Below are 21828 nucleotides of genomic sequence, written 5' to 3' on the forward strand. Positions count from 1 at the left end.
ATTTATGTCTATGTTCTGTCATAACATGCAATGTTATTGTATGAATGTAATGACATTTGTGCTTATCCTTTGGGCTGTGTAGTGTCCCTAGCAGTCTTAAGAATTTTGCTTTAAGATTTCTAGAAATCCAAACCATATCAACCCAAATCTCCCTCATCCACATGACAGTTGAGATCAGTTAATTGAAGTATTTTGCTACGAAATACACCTGCACAGTTGACTGAGATACATTTCTACTTGAGATTACTGCCCAAAAGAGAATTCTTGTGCTCTAAGTGTCTTTTCAGACATTTGGCACTATTTTAATAATAGTTTCAAATGTCCCAAGGAATGCTGTAATGAGTTGGTTCATAAATAAGTACTCTTAAACCACAGCCAATTATAGAAGAAACCTATAAATTTTACAGGTGGAATGTTCAAAATTAATAAACATAAACCAATGCATTTTTTAAACAGGAAAATGTCTTTTTAAAACAAGGATAGTGACAGTGTTCACACAGAAATTAGGGACTAAAGCGTTTGACAAAGTTCTTAGGGATTTGGAAGGCTGTGTGTGGCTGTGTGCACATGCATAGTGTATAAATAACAGACAGCACTGTAAGTAGAGTTTTTCATAACCCTGATTACAGTGTACTGATATGTTAAAAACTGAACTGAATGACAATTATAAGGCAATCTGCATGCATTTTCTTAATGTTCATACCAGAAAAAGGAAACCATCACCCACTTTTAAAAGGCTGGTAACATTTCGACACTTCCTGACTAACTCTACAACTCACTCAGGCCTAACAAAACCTGGCTAAAATTAGGAAGATAAATACTTTTCTAGAAAAAATTATAACTCAAGCATCTCATATATCTATTTATAGTGGGAAAAGACTATTAAAGTATCCCACATAAATTTTCAGTAATTGAAATTAAATCAAACCATCTTTGAAAATGAACAATTGCACCATCTTGATAGGGTTTAATCATCTTTCTAAAGTCACTTTGTAGTATTATACAACATAAGAATTGTCTGATTTATAGTGCAGAGAGTCCAGCTTGAAAACTGGAAACTAATGTGAATGAAAGAGATGACAGAAATATCTCTTGGTTGGTCTCCTTCAGGGCTTACAGAGTTCACACAGAAGTGCTGAGTCTGGTGATGGAACTACATTTATTTATGCCAAAATTGCGTGGCTTAAATAAGTCACTTGAATATATATACATATATATAAATATAATGAGACTGTTTCCTTCAGAATGTGAGCCTGTCTCAGAAAATTGTGACACTGATATACTCAGACACTAAAGATTGATTACACTGTCCTGAACCTGCTGTTTTATACCGAGCAGCATATGTGTAATGTTGTCAAGCCGGAAATCTTTTGATTTTCATTCACCATTATCAGACAGGATTATCAAAGCTTCTATATTACATATTCTTACACATTTTTTTCCAGCCTTCTTTTATCAATGTACTGAGAAAAAAAAGGAAAAATCAAACTGAAGCTCTCTTTTTTAAATTCAACATTTCAACATGCCCTCACAGAATCCTCTTAAAATTAAACCCCAATGATGAAGGATGGAAGGAATATGAAGATTTTACTCTTCTAATCAGTCTGAATTCAGACTCACAAAACTGTGGCCAACACTGTGATGCAGAGCTGAACCTACTGGGTTTTATGACTGGGGAGTCATAAAAATGACCGAGATGTCGGTGATTTTCAATGTCCTTATTGTTAAGAGCATATATATTTGTAAGTGCACACAAAACACCATCTTCAATATCAGTCACAGGTCAGTAGGCACCAAAAACAGTGTGTCATTTACCTTCTCTCTCTGAAAATGAAACTGCAAGCTTGTTTATCAACTCGTAAACTGCATCGGAGGGAGCAGGAGCTCCTGGTGTGGCTTGACTCTGAAGACTCACCACTGGCAGTAGCTGTCCCTACCGGGGGTCCGCTGTCTGTCATGAGCTTTTCCTGAAGTAAAAGCCCTGCTGACTGTGAGCAATGCTATCGCAGCCTGGCAAAAAGTCTCAATGACATCTATCAAACAAAACCCGTAGAAAATTACTTTCATCATTTCAGCATTCACGCCAACCTTTTTCCCAGCAAGAGGCTGAGGGCAGGGTGAGCAGCATCCGCAGAGGGAGACTATCGGTGAGAGAAAGGAGTCTTGTGCACCAGTGCTGGGACTGGAAAGGAAGAAGCTGTAAAAGCACTGTGCAACCGCTTGCTGAAAATGCTCTGAGTGAGCACACTGCCTTTTCATACGGTGCCTATTCATGTTCCACAAGGCAATGTGCTTTCTACGTATTTGTCCTCCTCCTTCCATTGGTAGGTTGGATTTAAAAGTAAGTTACTTCAAACATTTACTCCTCTAAAATGTCAAATGGAGTAAAATCACATCCATCACAAATGGTGAATCATCTTTGCATCAGACATTCAGGCTTGACTCATTTGCCCGCTGCAGGGATATCACTCTTTATTGCTAAATATTGCCATTACTTAGTCCCTGTAATGGGAAAGAAGCATTCAGTGAATGGGCAAGACTGATTGTGAGCTACATGAGTCTCCCTTGCAAGCCCAAATTCACCTAACATCCACACTTTTTTCACGTAAATTCACACCTATATACAAGCATAGGATTAAAACATTTCTAGAATAGAAAGCTTGAGCACACTTGCTGTCTTATTTGAGGCTTAAATCTTTGCTTGTGTGGCCTGAAGCTGAATGTGATAACGCATGCCAATGTGCCAGCAGGTATTTTAAGCATACTCTGGACACTTGGGGCCAACAGTTAGCAACAAGGATGGAAGGTCATTGCATTTAATGTGCTTTTGAGACTGTTTTAATCTTGCAGCTGGAACAAAGCCTGAGACTACCCATTCTACTGACAGGGCTTCTTTGCTCTGAAGAATTTCACAGGCAAAGAAGATGGCTGTGACTCACTGGACTCACTGTTTAGGTCAGAGTTTGCCTGAAAGAATTGAATCAGTTGAAAATCTTACTCATCAAACGCTTCCTATAATTAATTTCATTAATTTCCATTTGTAGAGATTCGTAATGCAAATATTAAGGTTGGTACAATTGAAGAGTGAATAGAAGTGTGTGTGTCTAAGCACCAGAAGAAAGAGCAGAGCAAAGAGTTAAAAGAATGCCCCATATTGAAAATAAAGGATGTTTCCAGGACACAGTTCCTGTGTTGTTTATGTCAAGGCCACAGCCCAGAGGACCTGCCAGCAGATGACCATGCACTCTGCCACCAAGAGGATAACATCCAGGTTGTGGCATATCACCCATACCATTACTTTCCTGTTAGCCCACCCAGAAAATAGGCTATAAACAGAGCCTATATAGTCCAGACAAAGAAAAATGTACTAAGAGCTGATGACTCCTAAAGGGTATAAAAGATCTGTCCATAAACTAGCTGATCATTTCCAATCAAGAAGAACCACAGAGACAGGATAAGGACTCAGTAGCTGGTGTACCTTTTCCCACGCTGCACACAAGTGATGCTCACCAGGCCACATGAGCACACAGATCTTCGTGCTTGTGAGAGTATGGGTGTGAGTGTGAGGGAATGAGATCTATGAGGGGGTGACTGCGAGTTGAAAAAAATCAATCAGCTTATTTAGAGATTTTGTAATTAAATATCACCATACCTTTCCCAAAGATCACACACTGAATCTTGTTACATGAAATACCCTAAATTTTAAATGGTATAAAATGAGTCTTCAAAAAAGTAGCAATGTTCTATGCTTCCATGACCCTATGCAAAGAGAAGAAAATTAGCCTTTTTGTTTTCCCATCAAGTACATTTTTGCAGTCCACCTTAAACATGAAAAGCAACTTCTTTAGTGAAATATTAATGCTGACATCATTAGCTACATCTAGCTACATTAGCTACATCTAGCATATAGCAGCATCTGCTTGCATTTTGCAGATGCTTCGTTTTGACACATCTATTAAAACACGTACGAGTAAGTGGTATTCTGCATTACACCTGTATGATTTCAGGGCAACTCCATTAGTGTTACTGATTGCACTAGACTAAAACTACATGGCTACTATGCTCTTGTTTATTGTTTGGTGTCTTTTGGGTTTTTTTAAAGATGTGTATACAAAACCTTGGAGAGAGCACATTCTGTATAAAAGCTAACTAAAATGGCATCACCAGCTTGCTAGTGTATTATGAAATACCAACCTTCAGTAACCTTATGGTGCAAAAGTTACAGTGTTTTAGGTAAAAATCTAGTTAAGGAAAGATGAAGGGAACAGAATGTAGCATTTTAAACATACGAGTATTCATGATGTTACATACAGATTTAGTAGATATATTAGTGCATGTATATAGTACAGAACGCTTTAAAAAATAGGAAGAAAGTCTCACTAATATAGCCTGTAGTGGAGAGAAGAAATTGTGCACTCATGACATTTTTGGAGTTCCTACAGAAATTCACCTATCCTATCTTCAGATGCCTCAGTCTAACATAGTCACCTTATAAGCTCTTTATTATCAATGGAGGGAAACAGGCAGCTCCAGAAGGTGAGATGTCCAGCCCATCTCAGACTGACACAAATGAACCTCTCAGGGTATTTATTGCCTTGCCTTGCCTACAAAGGCCACCTACAGTGACAAACTGAGAAGTAAATGTGCAATTTTTACATGGATGAAGTTACAAGGGCTTCCTCTGCCCTTACAACACAGATCATCCCCCACTACACACTGGAATATTCCTTTACGGCTCTTATTAGTTTTCCTTGTAATAAGCATGTGCACCCTAACATTGAAGCACGGTCCATCCTCAGTAATAAGATAACAAAATATTTTTGTAATACCCATATTTTAATTTTTTTTTCATTACCTTATTGTTTACTTCTTATATAAGGTAGTCCAACTCTTCAAAATTTTGCAGAAAAAAAAATTCCGTCCACTTTTCTTTAAGATCTTGCAAAGCAAAACATAAAAGAAATCTTTATTTGTGCTAAATTCTAGCAAAACCCTCTCCTACCTTCCCCTGCCATATCTTTACTTACACTGGAAAGAAAATACTCCTTAAAAGAAAAAAATTACTTTCTGAAACAAAAAATATATTAATATTACAAAAATAATGACTTTACCTATTATAACGTGCATGCCAAGTCTTGCCAAATGCTTCACAGTTTGGTAACCAATTCCTTTAGCACCTCCAGTCACTATAGCAACCTTTCCATTTTGTGTAGGGAAAACTACATGAAGAAAAAGAAATAACGGAAGGTTAGTTCACAATAGTAACACGATTAAGAAGTCAAGATGTATTTTAAAGAGGCGTAGACTTAACAGACCACTCAAGCCAGGCCAGTAAAGAAGCTCAGAAGCAAACTCTGTATGGAAATAAAAACTAGTGAGAATCCACCATCATCTACTGCGCTGTAATTTTCCAGTATTAACAGTTCACAAAAGACTGGGGTTGATGACACAAAAGACAAACGCCCAGTTCAGAAAGTTTCTCACTTCTATTTGCATGCATTGTGTCATCCTGCAGCAATCCGCCCCTTAAAATTTTCACCTTCACCTCCTTACAGAGCAAGGTGACCGCTGTTACAAGTCAGCTCAGGGACGGTTTACTCCACGCATACAGGGAAAAAAATCCAGTCATCGGCAGCGTGATACCCTGAAAACTTCTTGAATGACAAAGGACAGGCCTCTGCGGGTAACGTGGGGGAAACGGCACACAGCTCAGTCAAAGACATTGCAGCTAAAGGGCAGGAGCCGGCGCACCTAATTCACCCGCAGAACTGAGCGCTCTCCCTGTTGAAAATCGCAGGGTCCTGGCCCCCACAGGAAGGAGGGGGCAATTTTTTTCACGACCCCCCCCCCCGCCTGCTTTTGCCACCCACCCCAGCCCTCTCCCGCAGAAGCCAGCGGGCCGGCCCCGCGGCGCCTCGGCCCCCACAGGCGCTCCTCAACCCGCGGCAGCGCAGAGCCCGGCGGGCAGGCCGCGCTCCCCGGACCCCCTCCGCCAGGGGCCGCGTAGACCCACGGCCCGCGCCTCCTGCGTCCCCCGGCAGCCCTTCGGCCGCCGAGCGAGCCAAAAAAAGCGGCCGGGATGACCCCGGCGGGGCGGCCGCCATCCCGACCGCGAGCTCTCATGCAGGCCGCGGGTTGCCCAACGCAGCCCTCCAAGATGGAGGGAGCCCCTCCCGCCAAGGGAGAGCGAAGGCGTTTTAGCTTAACTGCTTGGGGGAGGCACGAATGAGGCCAAATATCAAATCGGGGGTTTTTTTATGAGGTGGCGAATCTTTCACGTGAAGCACCGTGTGGTCTTCAGGTGACCGAGGTGAACTTCTGTTTGCTTTTTAGAAGCTGCTAGGTATTTGTACAGGGAAAACGACGCTGAATATCTCATTTTGCTGCGGTGCAGTGTCCGTAGGCAATGTTATAGATAACAAATGTTAAAAAGATGCCGACTTTCATCTATCAAAGGACTTTCTATTTTGATTTCTAGGTTTTTAGGGGATTGCTTTGTTGTAGAACAGAAGCTCATATTTTATATGGTTATGAAACACAGAACTACTGCTGATACAAGCTGCTCTCTTCACAGCAACTTCAAAAACGACACGGATTTCATCTTTTCTGAAATACATAGTTCTTTCCAGCACAATTCAACATGAATTTCCCTTCTCTTCAGGTAATGACATGATTCTTCCCGTCCATGCAGAGTGAGAATTTTTTGCAAGTATTCGAAAGTTAATTCCTATTACAGTGATATCCATGCATGTAGGTGTTCTAATATATATAATTCAAGCTAAATAAAACTTTGCCAAGAGCTTTCCTAAAGGGCTTCAGTTTAGTTATATGCAGTCCTGCAATCTCCACCAAAAATATTTCTCCTAACAAACTCTAAGTAAAACGCCCACATTTTTTTCAATAGTTAAGCCTAGAAATTAAAGCTAGACCTGACCGTATATACTTGGGTAAATTGTCCACTCTGGGTAGTATTTTTTAATTGCTTATTACTTCACCAGACTTGATCTTTTTAGATTGTTTTCCTGGTCTGTTCTCTGTCAGTGAAGCAGAAAAAAAAAAAAAGGAAAAAAAATATGTTTTTGCAGTTTTTGAAAACGCAGACAGGAAACAAAGATTTTAAAGAGGAAGAAAAATAAACGTTCTTAGTGTGAAACAAGTTGTTGTCACCTCTGTGTGAACAGCCCTTGTGCCTCAGCGTGACCGGATATGCTTGAAATTTGGCAAGGACATATAATCTCAAGTCCTCTCAGCCATGGAGTTAAAAATCACTGCCTGAATGATCTGTGTTCATAAAAAGGGGGACCAGTATGTGTCCACTGTTCAACATTTTAGACCGCATGAAAACATGGACACATTGCCTTGTACCAAAGGCATGCTGAGAGGAGACAGGTCTCTTAACCAGGAACAGGGCGATACCCTTTTCAATATGGCAGACAGTTCTGAAACAAACATCTTTTTGAGATTTTATTAGCTCGAAAAGTTCAAGACTGAAAAATGAACTCTTGCAAAGCAAATACCATTTCGTTCAGTTGAGTGACGCTGCAAGAGCCATTCTGAGGCCCCTCCTGAAGGGTCAAACAGCTTTAAATCCATACAGGCAGCACCGGCATTGCCTCGGTTTAAAGCAGGGAAGGCCATTTCTGGCCATGATAGATACATGTGTGAATTTTGCATGTGGCAACTGCATATGTACTTCTAAAGAAAATGCCATCTAGAAGGCAAAAACGTTAGCTGAAGTCCACTAAGTAATTTTCTTTTAAAGTTTAGTTAATCCAATCATAAACTACATTGAAAATTCTGCTGACACGTGACAGAACAAGTTGCACAAATGCGAGGTTTGCTTCCTCCTCAGAGCTCTCCCTCCCCATTTATCTTTAATCCCATTTCACCTGTGCATTTGGGTACAGAATCCAGAGAAAAAAGGAAAATTAAGTCATTTCCATTTTTGTTTATTTCACTATAGCTGAAAAAACATACTCCAACACCAGCAAAAGGAATTTCCTCAAGAGAAATTGCTTTCTTTTGGGCACGAGTACCTTCTCCTCCTCTTCTGCCTCCCCATGCCTCCCCTTCCTTCCTCCCCTCTCACTATATCGCCAATGTGACATTTGGATTTCGCACGTTGCATACAGGTGCTGTCACTCATTTCCACTACTGCACCACTATATCTATCTATTGAGTAAGAAGTGACATTTTAGTGCAAAATTAATTCACTTCTTAGAAGAAAATGAATGAAAGAAAAGGAGAAAAAGAAGTCAGGACTGGGGAAGGGGCAATAACATGAAGGAAAAATGGGAAGTCAGAAGAGCAAAGTGGTAACAGGTATCACTGCGGTGAAATGGTGCTTAGCAGAGGACAATGAAAGAAAATGCCCAGTCCTGTCCTGTCCATGAGGGCTGCAAAGAAAAGGACAATTTTTGGTCCCAATGGCCACTCAAATTAGGTACATTACCAACCTGCAACGAAGAGCATGATAGACAGACTCCACTGCAGAGATGCATTCAGTGAGATCCTGAATTACAGAGAGCTTTAAAACAGGCCTGCTTGTAGCAGCTAGCTCCAAGGACCTAAGAAAGCACCCAGGGAGGGAGAAATGAGGGCTGCAGACACATGGATAAATGGACAGTATCCATTTTATTTACAACAGGTACAGTACACAGCTTCTACATAGCATGGTTTTGAATAGACACAACACTGCAATGTCACATCTCAGTATATCGGCTCACTTCAGCCAAAATGGGAAACACAAAAAGAAAAACAGAAACACATCTTGGGGGGTGGGGGAGGACGGGACAAAAAAAAAAAAAAAAACCACCAACAAAATAACCCCCTCAAGTAATTATTAATTTCTGGTTTTATTAATCTTAAATTGATTTTAATCTGCAGAAAAAGTGTACTGTTTCCATCAAGACAGATACCTTAATGTGAAATGAATCTCCATGAAAGCGAGACACTGCTAGTTCTTACATCAAGAAAAGTGGTCAAGATCAAATCCAGGCTGCGTGTGTAAGCCAGTGGCAACTACAGTGAAAGGCAGTTTATTGGTTCCCTGTTCCCACTAGAACTCCACTGTCGGGTAGAGTTTGCGAAACACCCACCTTTTCAGTGTGAAAACACCTCTTCCATGATGAAACCCAACATCAAACTTTCAAAGCAGACCTGGGCTCAGCCTGGTTTTCCAGCAGATACTGGTTTATTTGGTGCGAGAGGTTGCGCCGAGCATGGCCGGAGGCTGGGAGCCCCCCGGGGCAGGAGGCAGTGGAGACCCACCAGCCTTGCCAGGCTGGGGAGGTTCCCTCTGGCGCTTCTTGCACCTCATTTAAAACACCCCAGCTCTCTCTCTGCCTCTGCTCCTGGTAAGTAGGTAGATACCGATCTCAATTACAGAGGCGTAATGCCAGTGATCTCACCGTGGGACACGAGAACCGTACAGCCCTGGTGCTAATGAAATCCCCTGACCAAGCACTAGCTGTTAATTTCCCTTTGTGTTCGAAGAAACCAGCCTGCAGTCCTTCGGTGCTGCTTTATCATGCCAAAGTCTGAGAGACGCTTCTCCCAGACTGCAGGTTCTGCCTGCATCCCAACATATTTGGAAGAAATAAGCCTGTCTACTTTACAAGTGGATTAAGCTAAAGCAATAAAATAAGGTAGATTTATTCTGTAGTAAATATGTGCAGATATGAAGCTATTTTAAAATAATTATTGTCCTTTTAAATATACCTCTCCTTAATCTGAATTAACTTCCATGTACAGAGACATCCTCACAGAAAGCCGGTACTATGAAGAATTTAAGACAATTCTGTAATTTTTAAAAATACTAATTTTCAAGGGACTCTTAAGGAGGGCTGTCAAGATGTCTCTGCAACTCCCAAGACCACAGAGAAATAAAGACTGCAGACTCATGTCAATGACCACTTCCATATCAATGACCAGTTCCTGCCGGCAAAATCTGAACTCTGGGGTAGGGGTGGGGGTAATTGAAGTAGCCAAATCAAAACAGAGGCATTAAACTTTCTTCTTTGCAGAAATGTACTATGTGAACACAGACAATGCAAAGAGAAGAAGAAGAGCTCCCCTTAAGAGTTGCTTCCTTTGGTATTCTGTAATCTTTACAACACAGCCTGTTTGAGGCCAAAAAAAAGTATTAAAAGTTTATTAAAGGCAAATTGCATCAAATTTGTGCAATGTTCCATCTCCTACCCTATTAATCCAGCATCTGCATTGTGGAACATTATGACTGAGTCATGTGGACATTAAAATATAATATCTTTATATTAATCTCTTCATTAAACCCTCTTTTTAAGATATTGAAGGCCAAAGGCAGAATTTAGATTGTCTGAATCAGTCTCCGGTCCTTCTCAGGCAAGAAAGACAACCACTACTGAAGGCATCCAAAGAGCTGGTCAAAGGATCCACACGAGAGGTGCCATACTGGGACCTGCCTGCACCAGGCACTCAGCGCAGGGATTTTGGTGGCATTTGTGCTGAAGAGACCCCACAGACAAATCCTAACAGTTATTTTTTTCCTTCCACCTATAACTGAATAATTTACATGCAAATATTATGCCTGAAGGTAACTGGCAGAACCACAGATGGAAAGAAAAAAAGGAAAAAAAGAAAAGAAGCCACAATGAATATTTAGTTTGATGACAGAATAACAAGAGCCAAGTTTGGAGCTGTTCCTGTATAGCAACACCGAGTGAGAAAAAGAGGGCAAACTGTAATTGTCAGTCCTCATCTAACACCACAGGACAAGGCACAATCGAGTTTTTCTAGTTGGCTAAAGAATTCACATAGCTCAGTCTACCACCAAATTATTGAGTACTTTTTCCTATCCTAAAATACTCTAACTCTTTTTCCTTGATTTTCACTGTGGCAGCACTGAGATTATAGCCATTAAGATCTCTTTCAAAGCATATGTAGAAAAATAATTCATTTGCTACTCCGAGAGGCAATCAGTAGACCACTGGGGAATCCATGCAGCTTTCAGCAACAGCCTTTTGTGTGAGCCTTACAGTAACATCTCTGTAAACTTCTGTTTTGGCAGAAACTGAGTAAACGGGGTCCAGACTCAAAAAGTCATTCCAGGACTATCCTAACAGAAGACAATTTCAGGTACTCAAGTCCTGAGGAATAAACCAATCGTTTTTTCTTGTATGACACCAGTTTTCAGCAGCAGAGAAGTTGCACATCCTAAGCCTGTCCTAAGCCTATGCAGATGATCCTTCAGATGCAAATGGTCTTCCCAGATTTGCACACCAAAATCTCTTCTGCCTCTGCTGCTTCCTATCACTTTCCTGAGGAACATCAATATGCAATCAAGATTGAAGTCTTTTAAGGCTGGAAACCAGGTAGGTGGCAACCAGCCTGACTAGTCCTTCTGTGAAAAGGTATCCTGCTGGTTTCAGCAGCTGAGGCCACCAGACCTTCTGCTGATGAACAACTGTCATGCGCACATGCAGATCCACTGGCTCAGGACCAGCAGGTCCAATGTACCTCGAATCGATGGATGCATTCTGTAAGGGAGATTTATTTGCCCAGGGAAAGCATCTGTTTCCAAGCACAACTGGAATTTTGCACCAGCTAGGTGACAAGCCTCCTAGCTTTTGTCTTACTTGACTTCTGCAGAAGAAGTGAAAGTCAGGAATCATGAGGAAATGGAGGTACCGGAGACAGACTGGCCCTGGAGTTACTCATGGGAAGGGAAAGGTGTTGAAGAACCAGAACAGCAGGAGAAACCAAACCATGGAAATGTGTCCCTTACCCTACAAATGCATAGTATCTCAAGGTGCTATTAATGGAACAGCAGCAGCCAGATGGCTCTAAGAATTTCAGCAGCCAGGGGAAGACCTAATTTAAGAAGCCTCCCACACAGCCACTGATAGGGAAGACAGATTGTTAACAACCGCTCACAAAACCACAGCAAAACCCCTGGCATCTCTAAGACCAAGTTTCTTGTTTAACAATTGCACAAGGCACACACAGGTCCTAAAACGCTGCGTGCCAATGAACCAACAAACAATAACCCACACTTACCGATGCTGGAAATCCATACCAGCTCCATCCCCTGTATTTCAGGCTGGGATATCCAACACGGGAACACACGTGCAGCCCGTGCCCTGTGAAGCGGACATTTCCACAATAGCGCGGAGCTCCCGCACACATGCAGCATGGGCAGTCACTGGACCAGCGGCAGCAATTGTCTGGGCTGCCTGGACACCTGGGAACCCAACCAGTGCTGTAACTCAAGCCAAGGCACCACATATCCAGCAAGCCTGGACAAATTGCTGAAGTGTAGCAAGGCAGCAAATGACACAAAAGCACGGGAGTCAGCAGCTACGCCAACTAGAAAAGCAGCGTGCTCACCCAGCTAAGGAGCTAATGTGTATCCTCATCTCTTCCCGACCTTGTCAACACGGGAACAAGTGATATCTCTTCAGAGTTAGCAGCAAACATCTGCTGAGCCAGACTAATTTTTTTTAATTGCCAATGAAAACAACTAAAAATACCCCCAGATTTAATCCTGCTGTAAGTTTATAGCATTTGTTTAGCTTTTTGACAAGCATGACAGCTTGCTTATAGGGACGAAGTGATAACATTTGCAGGCAAGACGACAAGCCCTTCACAGAAGCCAGAGACACAAGTTCCCAAAATCGATTCCAGGACTCATCCCTACATATCTCATTTATTACATGGGAAAGCTGTACTACAAAGGATTAATAAGCAGAATAGCTCCTCCTCCTCCTCTTATTTTGGATCTCATGAACACACTGGGGAGCCTTGGGAGGTATTAGATAGCAACAAGTATTATTAGCATTCAATATCACAAGATTGGAGCACCAGTATCCACAGCAAGACCTAACAATAGTAAAAGAAATCCACTTACTAGAAAAGATGCAAGATAAACTGGCGCAGTAGTAAGAAGAAAGTTATAATGCCAGCATTACAGTACTGAAAGAAATATTTTTTTTGCTAAAGAAAAATAACAATACCCTAAATAAGGCAGCTTTTCAGAGCAACGGTTTTTGGCACTCAAAAATCCAAGTCTTGTGATAAGAGATCTCTCTAGCAACAATGGGAAGGGGGGTGAAAAGCTGCACTAAAAATTTCATTTGCATGACACACCTATCTGCATTTCTTCTAGTGATTCTTGGAAAGACAGGATAAATGCAAATAAAGGGAGAAGTGTGTGTGGAAGGCAGGGTGTGGAAGGCGAAGCAGAAGGGAGTGTTAGACTCTCGAAGACACCGGAAAAAGTTATTTTGGTCAAGAAGAGGTCATTTTCAAGTGCTTCAACACGCTTTCCCCTCTCTTCACCTTCCCCCCTACTTCCAAGTATTTAGCTGGGAGAGACACATCTCTAAGCAATTTAATACACCTGAATTATAAATCTCTGCATGGTGGTATTGTCCTCAAGGCAAAAAAGGGTCCAGCAACGAGACCTGTACAGAGAGCTTGGCCTCCTGCTACTTAACGGATGCAAATCAACCGTGGTTTGGTGGGGGTAAGATGGTTTAAGTCAAGGCAATGTAACCACAGACTGGTAGAAAGGTAAGCTACAGCTACTGCCAAAGTCATCTGAAAAATACTTCCTCTGCACTTGCACATGGATTTTCAGTGCCCTGTTTTCTAGTGCATATGACTGGAGTGTTTGCAAGTGAAGTCCTGCCTGCTTACAAGAGCCAAGGGAAGCTGCAATTTCACAGATCTTTTGGCTGTAGCCTGAGAGCTTTTGGTTTATTTGTCAAATGGGATCCTCAGTAATACTGATCCTGGTCTTTGTGATGCTGCTAGACTTGGCAGAAGGGCTGCTCAGAGTAAAAGATAATTGCAGTTTTCAAACACAATATAGATGGTAATTTTCCGAACTAATTTATGCTGTCTTCGCTCTGACTGTGAAGATCCTCTTCCTCCAATAAACCCTACAGAGACCTTCTGCATCAGGCTCATTGATCATACCAAAAAAAGCTGAATGTTGTCCCCCCACAAGAAGGAAGAGGCTGAGAATGGAGAAAACTAAAGAGGATGGTTTAGCTGGGAAGTTTTCTTGCCATTTCTGAATTGGCTTTCTCCAAGACAATGGGAAACAAGGCTGCATTGAAAAGCGGTTTGATGAAGCATACATCTGAGCTTTTTACAATACAAGTTCAGGCTGCTTTTGACAGAGAGATATTAGGAAATTTGATCCCCACAAATATGGAGCTGCCCTAAGGTAAAAGAAAGCAGAAGTAGATGGGAGGGTGCAGTTCCCGAGTCCTAAATCTCACTTCTGGCCATGTTTGCCATTCTCAGGTACTTTGTTCCTTTAGCCAAAACTCGTCTAAAGATAAGAGATTTGAATCTAATTTTTACGAGTGCCAAATAGATAGATTGAACACACCATTATACAAATCAGACAGTTGGGAATTACCACAGTGCGCTATTAAAAATCTGCTAAAAATTCATCAGGAATCCAAGTTTGCCCACAATCCAGTCTGGGAGTAAAGTTCCCAACCGAATGTGCAGGATTAGGAGAGCACTCGATCCCTGGGAGGGGAGGGAGGGAGGGAGGGGGGAGAGAGGGGAAAAAAAAAAAAAAAAGGAAATAAGAGATGGAAAAGTTGCCTTAGAACTACAAGTACAAATTATATTAGTGAAATTATGACTCTGCAAGTTCCAAACTGGCATTGAGCAACTTCTGCCATCACACGCTAGTCCTTATCTTAAACATCCTTGCTATTCCTGGCTTCAGCCAGTTTTTTGCCAGAAAAACACTCGTCTCAAGGAACAAGGATATTTCAGATAAAGGCTGATACTACATATTGATGAACTTGTGCAAGAATATTTGGCACTGGACTACACCACACATGGCATATTTTGCTCCACTATGCAATCATTTGGTGTTGGGGACAGATGACAACTAGGGACTTGGATGAGGCCATGAAATGCCACCTTCGCTTGGAAGAGAAGAGAGGGCTTTGCTGCCGTACAGCCAAATACGAGAGGTGTGTGGGACACCACTGTGCTCTGCCAGGAGCGGTGGCTGAAGGGCACGGCGCTGATTCAGCTCAGCCGAGGAGATCGATACGTGAGCAGTCCCGGCTTCGCTCATAAAAGGCACTTCACAAAAATCTAACACGGGATTTTGTGAAATAAGGGCAAGACGGTTGTTGCAATAATATGAAGAAATCCCAATAATTCCTTACAGTATACTGGACAGCCACAGCCTGCATGTGAAAGATTACTGGATTTGTTAAAAATACCAGGAGAAGAAACTCGACACTAGCTCCAAGAAGAAAGTAACCATTCCCTACATATGCATATATTTAAAGGATCCATTTGCCCATATCATTTCTTACATGGGAAAATACTATCACAAGAATAGAGAAGGACATATTTCCATTTGCCATGTATTCTCTGCCCTGCTTATCTTTCATTCCCTTTATATATTTACCTATTAAATCTTACTCTTTGGCTTTCTTCTCTTTCACTCCAGTCACACTAAAGATAGGGAAGTTATATACAGGTGTATCTTTAAATCAAGAAAAAGCATCTGGTTATCTTTTGAACAGATTTACTGATACCTACTCCCATACTCCCTCCCTCTGGGCAAATGTAACTGTGCAATACCTTGGGCAATGTCATTTTATGTAAAACTTCCCAATGCTCTTCAAGTCATGTCATCTTGTAATTATATTTTTTTCCTGTTGTGAAATAACGAGATAAAAAGAGAAGCTCATCCCAGGAGATTTAAATAGGGGTAATGGAAATAGCTCTGCATAGTCTAGTACCTGCAGAATGAATTTTCCCATCCTGCAAAACTTAGAGACATTAGCAATTTTTTTTTCATTCTGTATCAGGAACTGAAGATTGTCCAGGCTCCAAGCTTTTACAAACAGCTAACAAGTAGATGCAGCTCCATCTCAGAATGGTTTACATCCCTCAGTATGTAAGAAGCCATTTCAAGTCCTTGCTCTCAGTCGTCCCCTGAGCATACAAAAGCCTTCCCAGTGTAACCTCCAATCTAAAAGCGTAAAGTTTCAGTTTCACCAAACATTTGCCATTTAAAGATGGTTTTCCCTCCCGCAAAAGTCCCCAATAAATGTAATATTTCTCCATACCATGCTCAGAAATCCAGTGATCAATTTGTAAGCAGCCACAAATACAAAATAAAGCTAAATATAAGTAATGTCAGAAAATGTCTTCTCTTGGAAAGACCACACCCCAGCTCCCTCAAAAAACTTGACAGTTATCTGCATGAAGTGTGGCACAGAATTCCTAAGGTTTCAAAATTTCATGTCTAACTGTGAAAAATTAGCATTTAGGTTATAGTTTTGACCTAAAAATCAGGGTGATGACAGGGAGTTTGAAATGCTGAAGAAAAAAACAATCAACAAAGAGTGACATGTCTGTTACCCCATTGCGAACTGAGTAAATGTCACAACTGGCTGCAATGCATTTCAGGAGACTGTAAATGCTGGCCTGGTTGTTTCACAACAAGAGACCTCAGGAAAAAAAAACAAACAGCTGCTACTCTTGATTTAATCCCAAATAATGTGGAAATCAACCCAAGCCGGCAAGCCCCCACACCTTGCATGGAAGAAAGGTTTTGTCATAAACCTTCAAGTCTGGCGAATATTGACAGCACCTGAAGCTCAGAAAATGCTGAAAATCAGATATTCATCAGCACTTTCTTATGCAGAAACTGAAGCAAAGAGTGGTCTCCTTACTTATGGTCAAACTGGAAAGACTGATCTACTTACTTATTGTCAAACTGGAAATCCAAACCAAAAGTGAAATATTGCTACCTGCTTTTTAGCATCCTACCACAGGAATTAAAAAGCCAACAGAAAACAATTTATACTTTGCACTATGATGCATACTTTTCAAAAGACCAAATATTTTATTTTTAATTTTCAAGACAGTATTGACAGTATTATCACATTCCTAGACAGTACAGGATATTGTATCACAACCCCCAAAATCGTCTTTACAGCCTCTACTTTTACTGCTTGTGAATTCCAACACCTCTTATTCTGACCACACACTATTAAAAGATTGAATTAATCATTCCATCACTTCTTGCTCGGAGCACAGATGGAGAGATACAGCTGGGCAACCAATACATAGGAAAAGTCGATTCTTTAAATATTCCCTTACTATATTAGATTTGGGGGGGGGCGAAGGGAAGCTGGCAAGATCATTAAGAGCAGTTTAAACTGCATCTTCTCTCTTCCCAGAGAATGTAATTTCCATATCCCAATCAAGCTTAAGAGCATCCAGCTGAAGGTCACATTCAGATCTGCCTCTCCCAGCCGCCAAAATGTTCTGCTGCCACTTAAAGAGTCCCCTTTGCTTCCTGTGGCTTCAGCGTAACAGTATTTCCATCAAACATAAATAAGTAAGCAGAAGTCATGAGTTAGTATACAGAACTTAAAAGGTAATTGAAAGTTTCTGGAGTACTTCACTTCAGAAAACTGTGCAATCACTTGTGAACTGAAGTGCTTCTTAACGTATACAAAGCTCCAGCAATTAGAATCAGGAAGAGAGGTACAAGGTGATTAGAGATTATTGGGAAAAATCTAGTTAACAGGAAGAGTAACACATAAACCAATTGGTACTTAAAGCTACTCTGAGATACCTGCAATTAATTAAAATACAAAATGTTAAAAAGCACATTTCCATATTATTAAAATCTGCAGAAGCGATTAATGATCAGAAGCCATTACAGCATCGACATTAATGTGAGATAAACCTCAGGTGCTACTGGCTTAATAAAAAAGATGGAAAATAGCCTCAACATCCCTTCCTCTCCCTCTCTGCCCTACTTCTACATCCTTCAAACCAGCCCCTGGCTAATACATTTATTTCTTCGGCTAGCCGGCTCCTGGTGAAGAGTCCGGAGAGCGGCAAAGGCTGCCCACAGATCACCGCTCCTATGGGTGCCCATTTGCCCCTCAGCGTACGCACCCAAAGCAGTAGCTCCAAGGAAAACGAAGCTCACCCTGGGACAAGAGCGTGTTGACGGAGGCAGACGCTCGCGGGGCTGCGCAGCCCCGGAGGGAGCTGCCCCGCGTGGGGCGATGCCTGAGCTTGATGCCCCGGCTGCCTGGGGCTCTGAGCTGCTCAACCCTCCCCTGCCACATGCCACCTCCCAGGGCCACCACCCGGCCTCCAGAAGCACAAATTCGTGACGGAAGATAGCTTTGTGGGTTTTTTTAATTTTTTTTTTTTTTTTTAAAAGATGGGAGTTTCACTTACACCCCCTGAGCCTTTGGATGGAGCTGTTTTCTGTACACAAAACTGCTTAAAAATCGATTCTAACTTGGAATGAGAAAGTACAACGGGCATGCACATGTTTTGTCTTCAAGACAGCTACAACATTTGTTTTCCAAAGATGGAATTTTATTCATTTTTTCTCTTCTTTGATACCGCAAGCAGGTCAGGGGTTTGAAATGGAGTATGAAAGTGCAAGTACAGAAAGGTCTTGACTGCACTATATATATAATTTCCTAATTCTCTCCTGACAGTCCTTTTCTAGGAAAAGACTGATTTCTTTTCAGACTCCTCTTTCTTAACACGTTGAAGTGATCTCATACTCACACATTTTCTTTCAATTTTCATCTTTCTTGTTCCTCATAAAATATGCACCAAAGTTTTCACAAGGAAGGTAGCTGCTTTGCAATAGTGACAGCTAGTTTTTTTTAAAAATTAGACATTTTTATTCCTCAGTGAAAATCTTATTTTTGAATGAAATTTTATAGGCCATTAATCTAATGCCGATTCACGGGACTCGGGGAATTAGTTAACTTCAAAGAGCAGCTACTGTGCATGCTCTATAATTGCTCTTCATCAAAATTGTCAAAGATTTTTAATATGCAGAGTTACCACACAGATTAGAAGCTCTCGAAGTATGTCTCCGTATAAGAGGCCATCATTCCACAGTGTCATTATCTGCTATTAATATTTCAATTAGAGAGTATCACACGCTCCTCTGAAGAAACGCAACTGCTCACAAAACAAGTCCCAATATTGATAATGCTCCAGGAGCATGACACAAACATCCTATTTTTGTCCCTACATTTAATCACCTCCTATAAATAGCTTTCCAAATTTTTAAGGGGAAAGCTCATTTCATACAGAAACACGTGTCTTCGCTGGCTGATACCTCCCAACCAACCTGCTTCTAAGAAGGGAGGTGAAGGCTGCAGGGACCACGCCGGCCCTTCTGCACGGCCAGGCTATGACCTCACTCCCCAACTATCTGATCTCACCAGCAGTTCAAACAGGCCGATACATCACCGTGCACCCTGTCAGTCCTTCTAAGGACGTCAGACAGAAATACCAGCACTCTTCAGGCATCAGCGCTAGCACAAACAGGCTTCATGCCTGCTTTCTGTTCCACCTGACCAGAGGATCTAGCTCAAATCGCATGGTCCTGCAACAGCCCATTGGTGTGAAACAGTCTTTTTCTTTTTTTCAGAAAAAGACGCTTTGTTTATTATGACAGGTCTTATAGTCCCATCTTCATCATGCTAAGCTGATAATCAACTTCCAGTGCAGCTGATATACCTGGAGCCACCTCTCAAAGGACGGACCTTGCCAAGCTGGTGGATGGCAGTTACCTATCTACAGCCCTCATATCACAGCTCACATTAAACGGCAAAAAATTACACCTATGTTTAACTTCTGTTTGACGCTAAATAATTAAAATCATTTGAATGAAGCTTTTCTTTGACCAGCATAAAGGAATTTAGCAATTTAAATGTATCGGGGGGGAGGGGAAGAGCTTGAGGAATAAAAGCCTAACAGCTTGCACTGGCTTGTTTGGCAGCTCTCTGCTGTTTCCAATATTTCTCTCTCTAGGGCTTCTTTCCATGAACACGCAAGGCCTGTGTTTCAAACACACACCTTACGCTGCGCATTGACTTCTTGATGATTTGAAAGATGTGACCCTAAAATGCAGTTGCTATTCCAGACTCCAGCCTTCCATCTCCATCAGCCCCCTGTAACACATATTCCAAACAGGCAGCCCACTCACCCTCGGTCCCTGGGGGGGCTTCGCCACGAGTTAGCATCCCTCTCAGAAGAAATTACTGGTGATATAGAAGGCAAAAGGCATGCAGCTCTTTTCAGGGAAAGCAAAGAGCCTTCCTGTCTCTCCAAGCTGAACCAGCAGCTACTAGAGTCCTCATATCAACGTTTATTTTATTGCATTGCATTTGAAGCTTTGCAACTTTCCACACAGAAAATCCGAGGGTTACACCACCTTCACTCTGCCCACAGTACCGCCTCCCTCCCAAGGTAGGCTACAGCATCTGGCTAACGCGTCTCTGCCCTGGTGCAGCTTGTGACCAGTGCTGCTGTACCAGCAAAAGCCCACGCTCTACTCCAGACGCAGTTACTGGTGTTCCCTATTTCACCTGGAGAAACAGGAAGACATCGTTTTACTGAATAAACTCTTCTTCTGCAAGTGTTGCTCTGCTAACGCCTGTGGTACCGTAATAAGGGAGTGCTTCGCCCAGCAGGGCAGTACGCCAGTATCTATCCCACACCGGCAAAGCCGGCCCCATGCAGGTTTAGCCCAAGGAAGACAAGCGTTCAGGTAAAAAAGTAGTAGTTACAGTCAAACCCGAGGCAGACAGGAGCGACGTCACCATGAAGAGGGACACCCAGAACAACTCACCAGGATCACAGCACCTACGCTCCTGGGACGGCAGCGATGTTTCTCCACGGACCGCGGGCACTTTGCCAGCCTCGTGTTCCCCCGGTCCTTTTGCTGTTGCAGACGCCAGGGACCGGCAGGAAGAAGAGGTCTCAGCATCTCCCCTTCCAAACCACCACCGGGCAAGCCAGAGGAGCACGCTGCAAACCCATTTTGGCACAGACCCCGACGCATTTGGAAGCAACAGATCACGCCTGCAGAGAAGCTGCCGGCAGAACGGCCACGCTGGCCACACGCTGCCCGCTGACGGCTCCCAGACTGAGTCCCCATCGCTGCAGCCTTGAGCAAAACCACGTGCTGGCCATCAGCTGGACCTCACTTGTAAAGATGACTTAGTCCTTTACAGCAGAGGGTAGCAGCTTGGAAGAATGTGAACTGAATAAACTGGACATCATCACTGAATTAATCATTTTCTATATACGTATGTGGGTATGTGTATGCTTTTCTTTTAAGGAAGAAAAAGCATACTTTGAAAATGGGATTAGAAGACTGTGAAAAAAATCATGGTTTTCACCTATGCTTCACTAGAATATTTTATGACTGGTTTTAATGAGTAAATATTGAGAAAAAAATATTTTTTTTAATCACTTCAAAAAAGGAGGTGGAAGAGATGGATAGAAGATATGCTACACTTCATAGTAAAAATCCCAATAAAGGCCATATGCATAAACAAGTAAGACCATATGCCAGTGCAGTATAACCCTAAAAGCCATGCTCAAGCTGAACTCCAGGCTACAACATTGCCCACCTGTTTTGTTGTTTTACACTCTCTCCCCTGTATCTTCAAATACACCTTTCCTCCCTGCAGTGCTGGATGATTACACATAATGACTTTATAAGATCAACCGCAAAAATGAACCCATGAGAAACTACAGGAGGAATAAAGTTACATGCCTACAACCAAGTGCAGAGAACTCTCCTAGTGCCTACCAGGCACTACTGATGGCAGTGTCTGCAGCTCTTGAAACTTGCTTCTGACTCGAGTTAATTGCTCTTTAAATATCTGTACCATATAATGAGGAAGTACAGCATCATTGAGAGAACATGGATTTTGCATTTCTTGACCTTTTTCCTACTAATTTTCAGCAGACTATTTAATGTTAAAATCGTACACCGTGCAAAGC

General features: G+C 42.0%; 1 protein-coding gene across 1 annotated transcript in view; it reads right to left on the reverse strand.

Annotated features, from left to right (window-relative positions):
• Positions 1-21828, reverse strand: part of DHRSX (dehydrogenase/reductase X-linked) — a 170531-nt gene that overhangs the window by 127528 nt on the left and 21175 nt on the right. The window contains exon 3 of the mRNA XM_029999153.1: positions 5112-5219. Within this exon, the coding sequence (XP_029855013.1) occupies positions 5112-5219 (108 nt within the window). The remainder of the gene's footprint in view (positions 1-5111; positions 5220-21828) is intronic.

Source organism: Aquila chrysaetos, chromosome 23 (genome assembly GCF_900496995.4).
Source record: "Aquila chrysaetos chrysaetos chromosome 23, bAquChr1.4, whole genome shotgun sequence".
NCBI lineage: Eukaryota > Metazoa > Chordata > Aves > Accipitriformes > Accipitridae > Aquila > Aquila chrysaetos.